The sequence below is a fragment of the Euprymna scolopes genome, chromosome 7 (genome assembly GCF_053919585.1).
Source record: "Euprymna scolopes isolate OS-2025 chromosome 7, ASM5391958v1, whole genome shotgun sequence".
NCBI classification, from domain to species: Eukaryota; Metazoa; Mollusca; class Cephalopoda; order Sepiida; family Sepiolidae; genus Euprymna; species Euprymna scolopes.
This window is the reverse complement of record NC_136488.1, coordinates 55,523,190-55,539,263: the sequence shown is the minus strand read 5'-3', so window position 1 is coordinate 55,539,263 and position 16,074 is coordinate 55,523,190. Positions and strand designations below refer to the sequence as shown.

General features: G+C 33.2%; 1 protein-coding gene across 1 annotated transcript; it reads left to right on the top strand.

Annotated features, from left to right (window-relative positions):
* The first annotated feature begins 1,270 nt into the window (after positions 1-1,270).
* Positions 1,271-2,011, top strand: LOC145280275 (protein FAM200B-like). The gene has a single exon (XM_080132049.1). The coding sequence runs from the start codon at positions 1,271-1,273 to the stop codon at positions 2,009-2,011; it is 741 nt and encodes a 246-aa protein (XP_079988175.1).
* Positions 2,012-16,074: the final 14,063 nt, after the last annotated feature.

The window sequence follows — 16,074 nt, the reverse complement described above, 5'->3', positions numbered from 1 at the left end:
ACCCGGTAAATATATCCGATGAGCCAAGTGCAAGAGAGATTCAGACAATTGCACTTAAAGGAAAATCAGCATTTAAAAAAAAAATCATCTTGGTGAGTTGTTGGAATCTATGAGTTTGCGGGTAATTTTTTTGGCATACGGTAGAATGCTTCCCCCCATTTTAAACAAACGAATAAAAACATAACAAGAGAGAGAAACATAATAGGACAGATATTTTTGTCACACGTACGCCCCTATACACAGAGTGCGATAAAAAAAAGCAATCACTCTTATTTTATATTAGGTCCAATGCACCAGAGGGGAAAGACAATTGTATTAGTATTATGTCTGAATTATCTATTCATGACCTAGACCAGCGGTTCTCAACCGGGGGCGAAAATAAAATTGTGGGGAGCGATTTTCAATCAATTTTATCTGTGAAAAATTTTGACATTTTTGCGAGTAAATTTTTAAAATTTTTGGAAATTATAAACGCGTAGCTAAACTATTAGTGCGAAACTTTGGTCACGTGACCTATGAATTGCTCTCTTATAAATGAATTGTCAGTTTTGAATATTCAATTTATTTCAGTAAATCCGATTCTCCAGTGACATTGTCTTACAAGTGTTTACAATTTTCATTCGCTCTGTTATATTACAGATTCGTTCATATTTACATAAAACACTAACTCAATATCCGGAACTAAGGTCGGACGGCGACACACTGAGCGTGCACCGTTTCCGGAGAGCTCCGAAGGAAAACGAAGAAAAAAAGTCTTGGCGCGAAGTTCGAGTTCTCTACTGCTCTTTCCAGCCGGCGACCAAAGGAGGAACACGCATTAAAACAACAAGCGACAAAACGAGCATCACGTTTATAAAACTCACTCCGTCATTACTGCTAACATCAACAACAAGGCTATCACCGCCGCCACCGTCGCTTCTCTGATATCACCGACTGATGTATCAATAAACTTCACCGCCGACATCATCGCCTCCCTATAGTCGTCACCGACTGCTACTGTCTACGTCATCGTCGCCACCATCGTGGTAAGCTCTCGCACCACCGCCGTCACCGACTACCGAATCAACAAACTCACCGTTGCCGTCGACGCCATCAAGGAAATAATCAAAAAACAAACAAACAAACAACCTTTTACTTTGTGGTGAGAATAAAATAATTTAATCTTACTCAATTTGTCCGTACTTTTTTCTTGCGACCATACGCTAGTTTATTACAGCTCGCACCCTTATTTTTTATGGCAAGCTCGGCAAAAAAGAAGTGTCGACAGTATATGGATGGGTACTTACAATATGGATTCATCAAAAACTCTACAGACCCAAAGCAGCCCTTTTGCCTCATGTGTCATCAATCTTTATCCAATGAAGCCATGAAACCCTCTCGGCTTTCAGACCACATGAGAAGAAAACACCCCGATAAAGTCAGTAAGCCTATCGAATATTTTCAGGAATTGAAATCTGCGTTAGAAAGTCGTAGTACTTTGATTTCATTATTTAAGAAGCAGACAAAAATTAATTACAGTGGACTAATTGCCTCCTACAAAATTGCTGAAATTATTGCGAAAACAGGTAGCTCACATACGGCAGCTGAAAAGATTATTAAGCCTGCAGTAGAAGCAGTAATAACAGAAATTATGAATCAAGATCCTTCATCCATCATTAAGGCAATACCTTTGAGTAATGGTTCTATCTGTAGGAGAATTGATGAAATGTCAGATTATATCGAAGACGTACTAATTCAAAGATTGAAAACTATAAACTTTTCCATTCAAATCGACGAAAGTACTGTTGTTGACAATAAGGCTCTTTTAATGGGATATGTCCGATATTTTGATAATAATTGTGCATTACAAGATGATTTATTGTTTGTAAAACTGTTGGAGACTGACACTACAGGCGCTTCCATATTTTCTGCTGTGAAAACTTTTTTTGAAGAAAAAGATATTCCATATACTAAAAATTTAGTTTCATGTGCTACTGATGGTGCAATGGCTATGGTGGGAAGACACAAATGATTTATTTCTTTTTTGAAAAAGCTGTGCCCCGATATTTTTGCTATACACTGTGTGCTACATAGGCATCAACTCATGGCCAAAAATTTAAGCCCTATTCTAAATCAGTCAATGAATACTGTTATAAAAACAATAAACAAAATCAAATCTAAGAGTAAATGTGCCCGTCTTTTTCGAAAATGTTGTGTTGATACTGACGAACAATATATAAGACTCCTTTTGCATACCGATGTCCGGTGGCTATCCAAAGGCAACTGTTTGCAAAGATTTGTAAACTTATTTAATGCAATAGTTGTATTCCTACAAACAGAAGGACAGTCAGACTTAGCTATCGAAATTCAAGCTCAAAAGAAAAATATACACTATCTTAGTTGGATCTTCCGTAAGTTAAATGAAGTCTCTCTTCTGGTGCAAGGAAAAATGATAACCCTGATAGACTGTAAATGGGTGATGTGAGCTTTTGTTGAAAAACTTAATATGTTTCAAATTAATTTAAAACGAAGGCAATTTGATAATATACCCGAACTAGCGGAAATCGACTTATGTGAAAATGACATTGTTATTTATTGTAACCATCTGTCAGCAATGAAAAATGATCTAGAAATCAGATTTTCCGAATTATTTGACTTCATTATCGAGCCATGATTGATTGACCCATTCGATTGTGATCCTCTCAGTGCACACGAAAATATCCAGGAGGAAATCATCGAGATAAAATGCAATGATGAATTGCAAATCAAGTTCAAAAGAGAAGCTTTGTGTGCATTTTGGCAATCAAACACTGTAAAATCACTCTGTCCAAATTTGTGGTCACAAATGTCGAAAATCCTTTTGTGTTTCCCAACATCATATCTTGTCGAAACTGGATTCAGCGCTGTGAATCACATTTTACAGAAGGGGCGAAACAAATTAGACATTATTTCTCGTGGAGATATTCGTATCTGCTTCAGTAATATTAAACCTGACATTGAATTTTTAGCGAAACATCACCAATCTCAGGGCTCACACTAGTTAGACTCTCTACATTTCTTGTAAATTTGCAATAAAATTATTTTTAATTAATTTGTTTTCCATTTGCATGTACAAAATGTTTCTAGTGTTGGTTAGTCATAATTACAATATTTGTTATTATTTATTCTTGGAGGCGATTATGAATTAACTTAAGTCAAAAATAGCTTTTGGGGGCGATAGCCGGGAAAAGGTTGAGATCTATGTACATTCACCTAACAATTTAATGGAACAAAACATACCGTAAAAATTGAGTATAACTTAAAAATCCTATCTACAAAATAGCAAGGCCCGTATCCTGCATAAGTACCAAAACCACACACACACCCACCCACACACACACACACACACACACACACACACACACACACACACACACACACACACAGAGGCACACACACACACATTCATTCCATTACGTGAATTTACAAAAACAAAAACACGAAAAAAAGTTAGAGTTAATCAAGTTTTCATTATTATAATTGCTGTAAAATACTTTATTTGCATTAAATTAGTTTTCATTTAAAAATAAAGTTTAATTATATAATATTTATTTGTTTATTAAAAGCTCAAAAATTATATTGAGAAATAGAATATTGTTTTATGACCAAAAATTATAAGGGGGTCCACCAAGAAAAAAAAGAAGGGAAAAGGGGTACATGGGTAAAAAAAGGTTGAGAACCGCTGACCTAGACGATGCAATTATTGACAGTGAGAAATACTAAGAATACAACGGCTTTCAACGACGAGAATCTGGGAAAAGGGTGCGTGATTTTTTTCCTCCTTAGAAAAGCAAAATTGAATCGATCAAGATTAATCCGTACCTGATGAACTTTAAAGAAGTCGAGGCACATTAAAGAGAGATGGGTCCGTCTATTTCAGAATGGCTACAAAGATGTGAGTGGCAAAGTGCGCCCCGGAATTTTACGACCGACGCATCTAAAAAGGCTGGCAAAAGGGCATAATGGTTAATAGTAAAATATATTCTGAATCAAAATATGTCACTTATGTTAATGGTTCCTCTCGCGTATTCGTATCTCTCAAAATTGTCAGTTTACATTATAATATATGAGATATTACTTTTGGAACATTCCTCGCATTTATCTATTTATCTCCCGCTTTCTCTCTCTCTCTTTCTCTCTCTCTCTCTCTCTCTCTCTCTCTCTATATATATATATATATATATATATATATATAGAAAGAGAGAGAGCGAGAGAGAAAGATAGAGAGTTAGAATGTCATATATATATATATATATATATATATATATATATATATATATATATATATATATATATATATATATATATACATGTATATTAAGGCCATCATAAATAAGGTAAAATAAACAAAAGTATATGATTTAATTTGCCAGTTCAACAAAGAAAATGTCAGTTGGAAAAGGGCCTAAGAATTCATATTGTACCTTGGCATTAAGAAGCTAAATACCTCTCATCCCAAAGGGAGAACGCAGGTTGGTTACAGATATATGGAGATCCGACATCAAGCTTAGAGTATCCGAGGAAGGAAATGTTTTGATGTAACACTAAATTAAACAAGGAGATAACTAAAAATTGGAATATGCGTGAAATAAGCATAAATATAAAAATAAAAATAACTAAATCGAGGAGCAAGCTAAACATGTGCGGGATTTTCCTCATCTTAGTTACAGATCAATCTCCCTTCTAGCCTTAATATATCAGTCTTGCTAATTAACAGCAAGTTCAAGCTCCTTACCTTTCTCGACATTTCTATTTTCTACCTCCTATCCCATACCTCATGCATCTACAGTGGTTGTGTTACTCAAGAATTAGCCGATTTGCAAATCGGATTCCGTGCGAATTAGGCATACGTCCACAATAGATGTAAACACAAACCAAAGTTACCTACACTTTTTACTAAGACGTAACATTAATGAATGATTTGAAAATAAAGTATTTTTAATGACAACGCCCATAGCATGAAAAGGTCTCGGAGTATAATGTGTGTGCAGAATTACAGAGAGATAATGTGTTTACTTTTCTCTCAGTGGTCGCTGGTTCTCTTTTTTCCGTTGTCTGCTGCCGTACTTCATTCGCACGGATGATGCAAGAATATTTCGCTAAATATTGTCTGAAATGGCAGTCACTTCTGCTGACTTATCTACGGGGATTTTACGTCTCCCATTTTGATTTTTTACGTCATTGTAAGGGCACCTGGTCCAGGATCACTGCTCCGATCTAGGATCGGACCTTTGACACATCTTTGCAAGCCCGGAGAGCCGATCATCAACCTCTGCTATCTGCAACTTCACCCCTCTGTAAGACATGTCTCGTTATTATTATGTCTTCTATTTGTATTTCTAATTCTCATTTTTTCCTGTATAGAAATCAAATAGTGCAGCATAGGGAAAATAAAGGTAAGACAGAGAAGAGTGGAAAAACGCATAACAAGGCACTAAATAGAATCATTAGGTAGATACCCAGATAAACAATACAGTAGTCAGAATAAAAATATTTATTCAAAGAGTATGGGATGACAATAGAAAAAAAGCGAAAAATATTAAGCAGACTAAAAAGACAAAAAACAATGAATAATTAGAGTAAAGTTAAGTGCTGTTATAAGTATAAAAATTACTGGAAATATGGATAATAATAAATAGTCACATAGATTTCCATCTCATATATAAAATATCACCTATCAGAATATCGTTTCTCGAAAGTGATGCACAGGAGTCATCGATAGACATTACACCTAAAACAGAGCAAACATGTTAACAATGTTATGCCGAAAACTAACCATAGATATTTCTGTGTGTATAATAGATACAATGTAGACCTGACGCATGAAGTTCCTCGTCATAAGAAAGGTGTTTAATATTGTGAAAATTTGTCGCTTCATATTTATATTAAGTGTTCAGCATTATATATGAGATGGCGAAACTGGGATTTACACAGGGTTTAAGAATTATGAGTGTTTGTTCTACTTATATAAATTATTAATCTCAATTGCCCGGTCTCTTCTGTTTTATAGTCTAATCTTTGAGAACTACTTCATCCGCCATAAGTTGTGATGCCACACACTTAAGCGATCATATACTTCATAAATAATTCAGTCTGTTTTCCATTTCTCTTATCATCTTATTCGTGCATTGCCATGATTGTGCGATTTTTACAATACTGTATTATATGTGCCATCCATGAGTATTTTCTCTGACATTAAATTAGATATAAAGCGCCATAAAAATATTATTTCTTAGCTGAGTAAAATCTTAATAAGTTGTCGAGTTGATTCAGTAAACGTACATTTACTAGCGGATAATGATAGACGCATGATCTTTGATTCTGGAGCTGCCATTTTTTTCTGAATTCATACTAAAACCGGATGCTTAAAAAGGGGTGTCATATGATAAGGTGACCGGCATCCACAATAAAAAAAAAGTATTCTTAGGATCCACCTGACAGATTCACACGGTCAAACAATTAATTACTAAAATAACACTAGCGCATCGTATATGTGTACTGCATTTTCATTAATATATGAATTAAATAAAAAATATAGATTATAACTTACCAATCAGAGATAGAAAAAAACTCGTATTTCTTCAAACAAAACGGAATGATTCCCCAGTAAAAACACTCTTATTTAAAGAGTTGAATGCATGTAAACGTTATAATAATAATTAAAAGTTTGATGCAATGTGATATTTATTGTATTACTATTGTTCTGCAGGAAATCGTGCACAGTTTAATTATAGTTGCCTATACACTTATCTCAAATGACCAGATTTTAAGAACAAATATGAGTGAGTTATATGTGACTCCAAAAATGAAATCCACGAAACCAAGTCATTTCTGGTATTTCTGTCTACATCTAGGGCCCTCAGCCGCATGCGCTTTATAGCGAAACTTGCGGTCAACTAACAGGAATTGGCTCAGAAGTAAAAAGTACATGAAATCACTGAGGTTATGTTTAAACAGTTCACGAGATCTAAGCATGTTAATGCGTTGTAACATGTTGATAGACTATCATTGGTTAAAATATTTGAAAAAAAATACCGCCATCCATGTGAACGCGTTACATTGGTGAAATGGAAAATGATTCTTCCGTAGCATTCATGTAGACCGCTTTTTGTACAACGCTTAATGTCTCATAAATCTAATAACACACAGATATAGATTATAAGTATATGTGTATAGTTAAATGTTTTTCTATTTTCCTATATTTGTAATTAGGGTATTAAACTGCTAACAAATTTACAAGATTATACGATGGTTTTGGAACACCTTCCTAAGGCTTAAGTTAGTGTTATATATCCTCATAATATTGAAAGTTACTTTAATATTAAAATAGTAAGGAGTATAAATCTTCGTTAAAATGTTGATATTACCTACTGTTTGAGAAATTTTATTAATACATATGATATATTAATGAATTTCCATTCGAAGAATACGACTTTCCCAACGAAATACGTATTTTCTTATAGAATTTGTTAGAATATTAAAAGGTTTGAATGAGAAAATATGGGGAAAACTAGTTTTCTATTATTAAAATATTTAAGATGCACAAGAACTGTTATACATATTTATTTGAGATAATTTAATAAATATTACATAAATTGCAAGTAGATTTCAATCTTTACACATAAACTTCACACATTTTAGAATCAACCCATGTGCTGAATATACGAGTATTAAATGATTACATTATTTAGTTCACATTCGTAAACGTATGTATCGACGGCATATTACCTGTGTGTCTGCATGTATGTTTGTGTTGGGCTTAGCTCCGTACAAACTCGAAACCAGTTGCGAAGGTTTTAAATTTCACACGAATATATTTTGTGCGTTTAGGAATATTCTAATGTAGTATTTTTATCGGAATGCCTTCGATAAATATCGAACATCGTAAACTGTAAAAAACTCAATTAAAAAAGGATATTCATTTGTGAAGTTTCATCAATGTTTAAGAGAACGACTCGGCGTATAAAATCAACAGCAGGTTGTTTGATGAGATACGAGCGCGTTCGAAACAAATGTTTCTGTTCACACATCGTACTTGACTATTGTATTTTAAACTTTGATTTAAGCCATTATATGAACATAATTTTATATAATAACAGCAGTCCCCGATCAGTTCAGTGTAGAATACCATCTAATATAAATCAAATACTGCGGAGAAATATGCGAGGTTTTCTTTTAGTTTAACACGGAAATTTTTTCGGATAGTAGAGGCAATCAATCAATTTGATTGAAAAGTTGGCGATATACACGTCTTCGTTGATAAAATATTATTGGAAGCGTGGAGCATAAATTTATGCTCATTCAATCCCGGGCAACATCAAGGTTTGTAAAATTGGTATAATCATTTTAAAGATATCTTTAAATTTAGAAAGAAATAAAGGGAAAGAGAAACGGGTAGAGAGAAAAGGAGTATAAGAGACACGATTGATCATGAAAGACAAAATATTGTACGTAGAGATATTTATATTAAAATTTTAAACTTTTTTCTCATTATAGCTTCAATAATATTTAATTTAAAACACCATGAAACTGAACTTTCAAGGTTTAAATAGAAGTGTTTGGAATTCTGTTTAGACAAGATTAAAACCTTATGTCAATAGAAACAGAGCAAACAAAATTTGCGCATCCTGATAAATGGTGAAATAGAACTGGAAGAAAACCACCGGATGTTAGAAACAATCGAGGCAAAAACCAAATGTAACACAAAATTGTCCAAGGTTGCTTTTCCGGCAAACATATTAAAGCGGAGAGAAAAATCGGAGAGAACGATGAAGTAGATTTTATATCTCTCACGAACGCAATCTTATTCCATGTTTAAAAGTCCCATGTGTCAGCTGATGGACATTGTGTGGACAGATTATTATTTAAGAACCCAGGACAACATGACTTGTTTAGATAGGACTTCAAAACGACAATTTGAAACTCAAATAAGAGGCAGCACGGGGGTATTGTGTTCAACGCTTGTGTTGCTTTCGAAAAGAATTTATCTTCACAGAATTTATGTTTAGTTAGAGGTACAAATATAATGTAATGAAACTGTTGACAATTTTTGTACATAGGCGAATTTTTGTCACAAATATTTTTAAAAAGAGGGACAATATACTCAGCTTATTACAGCACTAGCTTGAAAAATAAAGATATAGCCAGGACACAGTCAAACTTTTTTTGTATGTGAGAAAGAGGTGGTAGAAAAGAGAACTAGACATCATAAGAAATTTTCAAATTCATGCGTATCCGGAAAAATGTGTTCTGAGCAACTTCCATCCATATATAATCAAAATATTCTATCTAAAATCGTAGTTGATTATAATACACACAGAGAATTCCGTTGGGAGTGAGATTTGTTCTTGTCTGAATCATCTTTTCATTTGTCAAGCTACTTTGGGAATCTATTTGTTGTATATCTTTTATTTCAGGACAGAGGTTGTTTGGTTGCTTGCTTGGTTGTTTTTGTTTTACGACATATCAACCCTTATTAGGTTATTTAATGCCGACTCCAGTTATTTTGAAGAAAGTCTTTTTAATAAAATATATTTTTGTTTTTCATTTCCAAGTCAGTTTCTATTTAACCCATTGTTGGGACCGTAACAGGTACTACCACTCCGAGGCAGAAGGAACCTGGAAGCAATGCCAATTAAAAGGTGGCTTCACACACCCCAAAACCTGCAAGCTGAGGCCTCACCATCGGATATAGTTTAAGACCATATTCAGGATCTCATGACAGAAGTAAACATATGTCAAGGCACTTGCTTAAGCAAGGTATTACCTTAACCGAGGCGCTATTTATTTTAATTTGGATAAGGTGTAGATAAAGTCGTTGGTGTTGAAAGGATAAATGCTTGGTTTTGTATCTATATAAGAACATAAACCACTTTTTTTCTAAATTACACCCGAGGTTCGTGATCAGAGGAGTGCGACTCAGAAAATGTTGGTCACTGCCGGACTGTGAAATGTTCCATTATTTAGTTGTGTCATAAATCTCGTCGAATGTTTTCTGCAAGCGAGAGAGATAAATCGTTCAGTTGAGTTATTATAACAATGCAATTCGCATTCTCCTCTAATCTATTTAGGCGAACTATAAAATAGGAAAGACAACATTTTGAAATATCTTCTGCTTTCGCGTTATTGTGTAGCAGTTAAAGGCTCCTTAATAGCGAATTTTTGACTCCATTGACAAAATTACACACTTCGTTCGGGAGCAGGCCGCTCTTTATGAAAATCATTATAAAAAGAATTTTCATATTTTCTCTCTGCATTCTTCTTGTTTGTGTTCTAGCGACTTAAAATTTTAAAAAAAGTTTTCCGAGGAGCATGCGTTCGTTCGTCAAAATCATATCTGGAAATGCCACGATTACTAACACACGCTACAGCATGGCCGGGTGGTGATTTGGTCATATTGCCCATTCACTTATATTACAGCGGCTTCATATCTCGAATACAGCCATTTGTACTGAGCGGAAATGTTTGAAAGATGAACAAAAAATAACGTTATTTCGTATTTTATAAACTGACGATGGTTGATATGCCGTAACAATAAGCAATAATCAGAACAAACCATGTGAATACCCAAACGCACACACATATACATATATGCATATATATATATATATATATATATATATATATATATATATATATATATATATAATAGTATATATATATACATATAATGTCAGTGTACACACATACATATAACGCATATATATATGTATACACACACACACACACACATATATATATATATGTATATATTAGAAGTTTCCCAAATCTCACTACCCTATATATCAAATCTCTAGTCTGTAGACTTAAAAAAACTAATTTATTGCGTAGGGAAATGTACACAAACACACAGAAACACAGACAAAGACAGACACGTTCACTTGTATAGATATAATATCATTTCATCCCGATGTTGCCCTGGTGTTTGGAGGTGTATATTAAGCGAAAAAAAACGGTCGATTTTTAAAAAAAACTTTGACCCCTATTATGACCGGTTAACCTTTATTTTTTGGGCTCAACTCAAGTTATTAAGTTAGATCCATGTCCAGGGAGCCTCTATCAAAATTTCAAGTGTTTAAACCCTAATTGTCGGAGGAGTTTGGTAGAGTTCTGAAAGGTCAAACCGTTGGACTTTGATCCCTTATAGCCGAATTTGTGGCCGAAAACCGATCACAAACATTTTCCCAAATCTCAGTACCCTGTATATCAAATTTCTAGTTTAGAGTTATTGCGTAGGGAAATGTACACACACAGACCGACATACAGACCACAGATACACATATACGTTCACTTTTAAAGATATATATATATATATATATATATATATATATATAGATAGATAGATTGATAGATAGATATACTAGCACTGCCGCCCGACTTTTCTCGGGTCCTATGTGCTGTTCATAAGCTTATGTACATATGTATATATCAAAAGGTGGGGATATGTAAAGTAATGCCTTTCTGTATAGTAGCATTCCTTAAATTCCATAGAAACAAGACAGACAGACATTTTACTTTTATAGATGTATAGAGAGGTAGATAGATAGATAGATAGATAGAGTGGACGCAATATAAAGTAATGATTTAAAAAGTATATAAAAAAGACTCATGTGTCACCACCTAGAATCGAAACCAAAAACGATCAGCTCACGATTTATTTTGCCTCTGCCGTCAATGACTGGGCTATGAAAACATGTTTACTGCGAGGCTAAAAATTAAAGATGAACCAATAGCTACTACGTTACGCATTCGCAATGGCGGCGTTCGACCTTTACCTGGCAAATTTCGATTTTTTTTTTCACACTTTTGCACCGATTTTTCCGGATTTTTTTTATTCAAATCCCTTATATATAAAGATCTGTAGATCAAAACCTCTATGAGGAGTTTGGTAGGCAAAATTTGTTTAAAAATACATATACGTATACATAAATATATATGGAACAATTTTGTATTTACTATAAACTTTTTACGCAAATATTATGCAAGTATAAATCTTGTAGAATATCTGCATGAATATATTTACACGTAATATTTTACTAAAGATAGTTATCCCATTAGAAAACCGAAGTCAAATAATTATAAGGAATGTTGTAAAGAATATGCAAATTAGCTAGATATTTTGCTAGTGAATGCAATTCTACAACCATTATATAAGGAAATTGTATTTTCTTTTTAAATAAATGGAAAAGAGGGGTTTTAATATGAATATCAATACACACAAAAGAAAAACGAATTTATAGGAGTAGCAGAACTACTGACGTTGTCAGGTCGTAAAATCAGCATAGATATTATATTTTAATTCATGACGATTACGTTACATATATTTAATGTTAATTCTCTACTGATTATTATCCAATATGTTGCAATAATTTGAAAACATAAAAAAATATTATTTTGCTACTATCGGTACAATCGAAACCAAAATGTATAACGTGCGAACCATAGTCGTACGTACTTCTCCAGAGATGCTGATGTCTGTTCTACCGACGTATGGATGCGAAACGTTAGTAATTAATGGATTTTGCGCTGTAAATGTTTCATTTATAGCATGCATTATCATAAACGAAAGGATAATGTTTAATTCGACCTCCTTAGCCAAGGTCCACTGTTTCATTTTCAATTTTGCCTACTTAGCAACAATTGGCATCTAAAACTTACAACAGAAGTCTACTATAGGTTCATATATGTCAAATTTCAACTCCGTAGACCAAATATTTAGAGTGGGAGTTGGCAGACCGTTTTATCGCACACACTACAAGATAGCGGGTTCAATCCTAACGCAAAACGGTCAGATGCTTACTTGACCGAAAGGTGGTAAGACGACAACAGCTATGGATGGCAGTAGTGACTGAGAATGCAGTAGATCCGGGGTTCCTATCGCGTCGCGGTTACCACCCGACGAAGGCCAGAGGCTCTTGGCCGAAACGTCGTGAAACAACAACACAAAACAAAAGACGAGGATAATAGTTCGCAATAAATAAATTAATACATAATACTTATCTCAAAAATGAATTCCAATTAAATAATGTATAAATACCAGTCGGTACGGACCCGACCATAGAAGATTCGATAATGAATAAACGTGGATTTATAAGACCAGAAAATCCAGCCTTGATCGCCCTTCGTGGCCCGTGGCCAAGGTGATAGAGACGTTGAATCTCTACGATTTCAGGTGAGAATTGTCAGAGGATAGCGGTGTCAATCCTACCCAAAGCTGGCCAAAACGCGCTGAGAAGACAACAGATATGGATAGCAGTAATTGCTGAGAATGTATTTAGGAGATTCGGAGTTCCTATCCCGTCATGGATACCACCTGACGAAGGCCAGAGCAATAGTTGGCCGAAACGTCTGGAAACAACAACTAAAAAAATAAATAAAATAAGAGGAGCATAATAGTCCGCAATAAATGAATAAATACACACATAAGTATATACAGAAAGATGTTTATGTTTCTACGCAAATATTACGCAAGTATAAATCGCGTAGAATATCTACATGGATATACACGTAATAGTAAATGAAAGATGATCATCTCATGGGAAGATCGGAAAAAAACTAAGGAACTTTTTAACTTAATTTTGACAAAATATGCAGATTAGCTATATATTTTGCAGATAAATGCAATTCAACAACCTATATATGACAAAGTTTTATTTTCTTTTAAATAAATAATAAAAAAGGTGTTTAAGCTAAATATCAATACACAAAAAACTAAATTCATAGGAGTATATATATATATATATATATATATATATATATATATATATATATATATATATATATATATAGGTATACGGAATTATTACGGTGACACACCAGTTCGTATTAGAACACCGAAGATAAGTAACGTCAAGCTTGGCTTGTACTAGATCGGTAACGATCTGGAAACTCTGGGCGATGTATGTGCTCTCCGCTTATCTCAGACTTGTCGGCAGTCGACTTGAACCCCCACTTTCAACAGGTATATAACAACGCAGACTCAGCACCGATGTGGTTGGAAATTGAGATTGCACAACTCATGGCGCAAAAAATTAATATCCAGGCACCCTTACACTGGGTATCAATAGTTTGTAAAAACTAAAGATAGTTACTGTATATATATATATATATATATATATATATATATATATATATATATATATATATATATATAGTCATTCCGAACGCGCACCTGTCTTATCTAAGAAGTAACTCTGTATTATATGAACGTATTTTTAGACAATCCCTTGAACTATATTTAACTGTAAAAAGGTAATCTATCATAGTTTAATTATGCTCTTTAAATTAAAAAAAAATCAATTTGAAATGATCTTCTTGGGTTTTAAAAGAATCTACAGCTTTTTATAGGCTTGCGTTCCTGCAAGTGCCGAGAGAAAATTTCTCAAATGCATTTGTTATATTATGTTGTATAAAAGTCGAAAAATTCCTAAATCTGAGCTAATATATTGTTTTTAATCATCGATTGTCGGTATTTAGAAAAAGCATTCTGATAAAAAGAATCTACGTCAGAACACTTCCAGACAGATCAAATAATTTCATGTTAAAATTCTAAAAATTTCTTTTAGATTTTTTATGGAAAGAACTCATACACATAAACAAAATACGTCAATTATATATATATATATATATATATATATATATATATATATATACATAAATATATATACAAATATTTATATATATATATATATATATATATATATATATATATTAAAGTAATCATGATTCTATATTTCTTAATATCCGCATCAGTACCCGTACCCGAGCAACACAGTAATTGTTTTATTTAATCGTTAAATATTATATCTGTAAATAATCTATAAATAATTTAGTGTAAGGAAATTGAAAATAAATTTTGAAAAAAATAAGTGTACGTAAAATACATACTATAGGTACCGTGACTATGAAAATTGAAATGAACACTGCTAAAAAGAGAGAACACGTTTTTTATTACATACATATAATGACTCGATTTATGGTAATTATTTTGAATTAGTCGTTTATTAAACCATTTTTCTACGTCTTCAGTCATACATGTGCTCCGATTTATACAAAGCATTTACATTGACAAATTTCAAGCCCATCACAATATTTAGTATAAAAATTAAAACTTTTAAATTCACGCTATATATTCTTACATTTCATAGCAAATAAAAATCTTCATATCACTAAAATATTTGTGTTTATGGGATAATTTATATTTATGGAGTAACATGCTATCAGACTAATTGCATTTACTGAAAAACACGCACATAGGAATATCGAATATTAATATATGAAGACATTTTGTCAGTTCGTATGTGTCGGAGTTTGTGCCGTGTGTCATGAGAAAGGATTGAGTCTTTTTTTTTAAACTGCACACGAAGACATCATGTGTATGGAGTATTCTTTCGCAAGTTTTGTATTGTATTGGATAAGAAATTATCAAAAATAGATAAACGATAAAATCCGAAGAAAGAGGGAAGTCTGAGTTTTATCAACGTTATCACTTTTATAAAACCAAATGTCACAAATCCATTTGAGAAGCTGTATCACAACACAAGCACAAATGCCCCGCCTATAAGAATACATGTATATTCTTTTAAAAACAGGGGCACGGTCGAAGTATTATTTTTATTTTATAGCAGAATAGACTAATGATAGTTGGCTTTTGTGGATTTGAATTTAATTCAAGTTATAATAAAAAATCTTATAAAATCAATAATATGTTCTTTGATAAGACAATGGCGCGTTCAAAATGAGTGCTTCTTTTTAGAACACAATTAGACAATGATACTTGACTTTGTCACTTTAAACTTTCATTTAAGCCAAATTTTCTTTTATATTAAATAAAATAATTTTAGATTCTCTCCAGTGCAGTGAAGGCTACAATGTAATGTAAAGCAAGTCATTGCAGGGAGGCATCTGCAACTTAGCCCTGTTACACTCTAGAGGAAGGTGTAATGTATCGATTTGTTTTTACAAATAAGGGCTTTAACCGATTTCGATTACAATTAAAATATGGGAAGTTTAAAGACTTATTGAATCTTATTCAATCCTGGAGAAAGACGGGTAGCC